The following is a 5000-nucleotide window of genomic DNA, read 5'->3' as shown; positions in this document are numbered from 1 at the left end:
GAAGGCCAAAGAAGGAAAGAAAAACACCTATCTCAAATGAGACATGATAATGATGATGATGATGATGATGATGATGACGATTCTCTTCCTTGATCCTAGTCTTGGTTGAATAGGTTGAATCTCATTGGTTCCCACATCTAAGGTCTAGGCCCTGAACTGAGGTGGCCACAGGCTCAACATACCATGAACAGAAGAAGTGTGACAAAATCCCAACAACACCAGAAAATAAACCCATGTAGCATGCTATTTCCGTATCCAATTTATTATAGTTGTTTATTGTGCTTTTTAAAAATGCTTTGCTCCCTCTGTGGGTAACCCTGTGTTTCATATCACACTGCTATGAACTGGAGCCACTTCTGTATAGTGTGCAGAGAAGTGTTATGGAACGTGTACATAGAGGGCCCAAAATGCCTGTGAGAGCTTTCATGCACTTGACGATTTGTCAATGGGACAGGTCTAAGCCCTCACGGATTTAGTGGGAATGTCATGAGCCCATGAGGGTGGACCCTCAGACTCAGCCGTTGCTCAATCACAACTTTCAAACTCTGACGCCCTCTAGTGGCCAATTAGAAAACTGCAGCTGTGCCTGTGGACTTCCTCACCTATGATGAGGATACATCACAAATACATTAATCCAAGGCGATATCTAATTGAATAGCATTCAAGCCTCAGTAACTACTTTCTTAGAAAAAGAGCAAACAGAGTACTGGATAAAAGAATATTAAACACGGACCAGTTGGGGTGTTAAGAATGAAGATGCTTTAGATCTCTAGTTTAATGTTCTTTATATGTTTCATTGTCTTACCGATAAAATAAACAGCAATGATCCTGTCCATCCCAAGTAATTAATCTCATTTATCATAATCAGGGAGGTATCCCTTATAGCTAGTCTTTCTTGCATTCACATATACACTGGTATGGAGAATGCATACGTACATTTGTAGCATGCTTACTATTTACTAGGTACTAGGGCTTGACCGAACCACATGTCCTGCTCAGTTGGTTGTGGAGAGTCTGAAAAGAAATGAGAGACATGTGCCATCTAACGCATGAACATGAAGATGGAGCCATGAAGATGCCCCTAGTGTACTGGTTACTTTACTTTGAAGTGTCCTTCGAAACTTTGCTTACAAAGGTGTGTTTGTGTGGCCAGGATAAGTTCAAACTCCTCTCTTTCGACTTATGGGAAGGAGCGTAGCTGATTGGTCAAAAGTCACCTGCTCTAAGAGAGTGCAAGGTTCACTCGGTTCATGTTTTAACATGATTTCCATCAACTGTGCCAGTTGACTGATTCAAACCTGAATCCCCCCTGACCCCACTGACTAGCCGTGCCCCACTTCTGCCTCAAGCCCAGAGAGCTCCTTTCTTGTTAAGGCAAACGCCCACTGGTGGCGACATTCGCGTCTATGGGGTCATCACTCAATTTTCGAAACATTGTGTTGACGCATTGTCAGATGGCGACTGTGGGCTTTGCTCCGTTAAAAAAAAATGGAGTTCTAAACTTTGCCGTCATTTGACACACGCCTGCGAGTGGGCGTTAGCCTTTAGAAATCATGGCATTAGTGGATAACCACTGCGAAGATGCTGAATCAATGCAGTCAAGCAGCAACACTGTTTTAGAACTCTGTTTTGATAGAATGAGCTGTGTGACTGTCTGCCTATGGGGGGCAATGAGTTTAATTGGACCACACCCCCACTGTGGTGCTCTTCATCAGCACCAGGGGTTTGGAGTGAGGAAGATGAGCAAGTTAATGTGTCCATTGTAAAAGATCAGAGTGTGAGGCTACTCTGTCCTTATACTCCATGTATGTACTCCATTTTAAAAGAGTTTGTTAAATTAAGAAAAGATCATGTTTATTCACAAAAAAAGCTGGTTTTTTTTCACAAAATAAGGTGTGATCGTCGTCGTGACCCAGACAGCTGTGCGCGAGACGAGTTAGTTGTATCTGATGTGGGTGTCCCCCGAGCCCGTCTGTGTGGTCCGGCGGGCACTGCTGCCAGGTGGGCGGCCACCCAGGTGCGGCGGGCGCTAAGTGTCACCAGCTATCTGATGAGCCAAGTCACGCTGCTGCCCATGAAAACAGTCGCCAGTCATGCACCTGTTCCTGTCTGTGTGCGTGTGTGTGTATGTGTCTGTGTGTGAATGTGTGTGTACTGTACATCTCATAAGTATGTGTGTGTGTGTGTGCAAGTACACATCTGTGCATACTGTAAGTGTGTATGTGTGTGTGTGTGTGTGTGTGTGTGTGTGTGTGTGTGTGTGTGTGTGTGTGTGTGTGTGTGTGTGTGTGTGTGTGTGTGTGAGTGAGTGTGTGCCTCTGTGCATAAGTATATATGTGTGTGTGTGTGTGTGTGTGTGTGTGTGTGTGTGTGTGTGTGTGTGTGTGTGTGTGTGTGTGTGCATGCGTGTGTGTGAGTGTGCATCTGTGCATAAGTATGTGTGTGTGCACGTGTGTTTATATGTACTATTCTTGCCCTTTTGTCTATGGAGGAATTTGGCCGAGAAATAACATCTCCTCCGAGTGAGATATGTGGGTGATTCAACTCTGTTCCACACTCACACGCGCCGCCTCTGCTATCTAGCACCCAAAGAAAATATGACCTATAAAGATCAGATGATCCCAAACACTGACATGACACACCATCCTAATCTTTACCGCTGCCAATGTGTAGATCTCTTTCCACTCTGATGAAAGCCACAGTACAACACCAATTCGAAAAAAGACGCAGTGGAAAATGTGAATAAAAACAGAGTGGTATGATTTACAAATCATGTTAACCCTATAGTTTGGACTCTTAGGAATATTTAGACTATTAGGAATAGTTCAAAGGCAACACATCAGCTTTTGAAGGAGAAACATTTTATTGGTTTTTGGGACATCTCACAATAGCCTCTATGATAAAAAGAGCCTATCTGGGATGTTCTCTTTAATCATGGTGTCAGTTAACCTAATTAGTTGTGAGATGTTCTTCATCATGTCTTTATCATTATACAACTTTTCCAGCCTTTTGGTGCCCCCGCTCCATCTTTTGAGACATGTTGCTTATATTTTCCATTTGCTGATATGTTGTCTATGTCCATTTTGTAAATGCTAAATCCATGCTAAATGGATTTACGAGATTTGCAGATTATCACATTCAGTTTTTATCTGCATTTTACACTCCCACTTTCCAACTTTTGTGGAATTGGGGTTGCAGAAGTAGGACATCTGTGTGCCTTTCTATTCTGTGTCTATAGTCTTAGTCCAGTCTAGTCTTAATGGTGCAGTTTGAGATTATAATCCAGTGTCGTCCAGTAATCCAGTGTCGTCCATAATCCAGTGTGAAATTCATCAAATTGCTCCTAATACTCTGTTACCTGTCTGTTCAGTTTATACTGAAAACAACAAGTCTTGTACAGTCATGGCTCTGAAAATCAGAAAGTAATATAGTGGCTTTCAAAGAGCCATAAACAGTTCCAGCCAATCAGCACATCGCCTCAGGATCTTGGAGAAGTGTAATTTGATTGGCTCTTAAGGCCATATACTGTAAGCAACAACCTCTTATCAGATTAATGGACCTCACCTTCACAGTTTCCCCTTCCTCTCCACTCTCCCTCCCTCTCTCCCAGGGTGAGGCGGGGTATCCTGGCTTTCAAGGACTTCCTGGAGTAATGGGTTACCCAGGAAATGAAGGCTCTTCAGGACCCAGAGGCCCTAAGGTATTTATATCTCTGTGTGTGTGTGTGTGTGTGTGTGAGTGTGTGAGAGAGAGAGAGAGAGAGAGAGAGATAGAGAGCATGTTTGTGTGTGTATTTGTTAGCTTGAGCGAATAATGTTCCCATTGCGTGCCTGAAAGAAACATTGTGTTATCAGTTTTAGTACTGGGGACCAATTTTGACAAAAGCCCTTGACTCATGCTGCTGGACTGTAAGGCTACCGCAAGGTTTACCCTAAACTGGGCACACTTACTAAAGTAATGGACTCAACTCATATATAGCTGAAACTGAAATTACACCCGAAATCCAGAACCTTTCCATGATGACACAATCCAATGCAGTGCACACATAGGACAGTGTATTTACCCTGTAGTCCATACACACTGTGTCCAGGGGTCAGACGCAGCTTCCCACAACCTACATCGCTGCCGAACTCCGGCGCATAATATTAGATGGCTCTGTGGCAAAAATGATAAATAGCGGGGCAAGATATTTCATCAGGAGCCTTAATGCTGAGCAGATTCAATAGAACGGTCGCTGCCTCTGCTCTGCATAAAGGAGAATTTTGACCCTCTCGTGTTTTCTGGATTCCCAGAAGTGGCTTCTGACAAAGTATCTTGGTCCGCCTTTGTCTGTGGTAAACATGGCAATGCATGAGGAGGTTAACAAACACAGTTCTAAAGCGCCATTCACACTAGCGATAGCTATAATTATAATGGCAAAAAAGTAGAAATCGTTCTAGCTAATATGAGTAAAAACGTCCACATAAACTACAACCATAATGCAAAACAGTAAAGAGCTGACAGCCAATCAGAATCCATCCAATTTTATCCCTCACAATGATCAACATGAGGTGAGACTTTTATCATTGGTCAGTGTGGACGCATTTATCATTATAGTTATAGTTATCTTTGTAGTTATCGTTCCTGGTTTGAACAACATTTAAAACAAGTCGTGCATGCTTGTTTTGCGAGGCGTATCATTTTGAGAGAGATTTTTTAGCCTTTGTCCTAGTGTTATGCCCCTCTGCACCCCCACTGGCCCTGCAGTGACAGTGCAGCAGCCTTTGGGTGGTGTTTGGGCAATAATCAGCCTAATTGTGCACACGAAGGTGTGGATAAGAAGCTCCTGAGTTGGCCTTCAGGGGCTGGCATTTTTCTCCACACCAGAGCAAGCCATGCTCTTGAGTGTATGTGTCTTTTTCATATTAAACCCCTAGATTTTAGTATGTATATATATTTATTGCAATAAACTACCATATTTTTGATAAACTCTGATGTCCGTCTCCGTATTATGTTGCGTC

At 43.1% G+C, this 5000-nt stretch overlaps 1 protein-coding gene across 1 annotated transcript in view; it reads left to right on the top strand.

Moving 5' to 3' along the window:
• Positions 1-5000, top strand: part of col4a3 (collagen, type IV, alpha 3) — a 54932-nt gene that overhangs the window by 14901 nt on the left and 35031 nt on the right. The window contains exon 3 of the mRNA XM_062552773.1: positions 3611-3700. Coding sequence (XP_062408757.1) covers positions 3611-3700 — 90 coding nt within the window. The remainder of the gene's footprint in view (positions 1-3610; positions 3701-5000) is intronic.

Source organism: Sardina pilchardus, chromosome 13 (assembly GCF_963854185.1).
Source record: "Sardina pilchardus chromosome 13, fSarPil1.1, whole genome shotgun sequence".
Taxonomy (NCBI): Eukaryota; Metazoa; Chordata; class Actinopteri; order Clupeiformes; family Clupeidae; genus Sardina; species Sardina pilchardus.
This window is presented reverse-complemented; position numbering and strand designations above follow the sequence as displayed.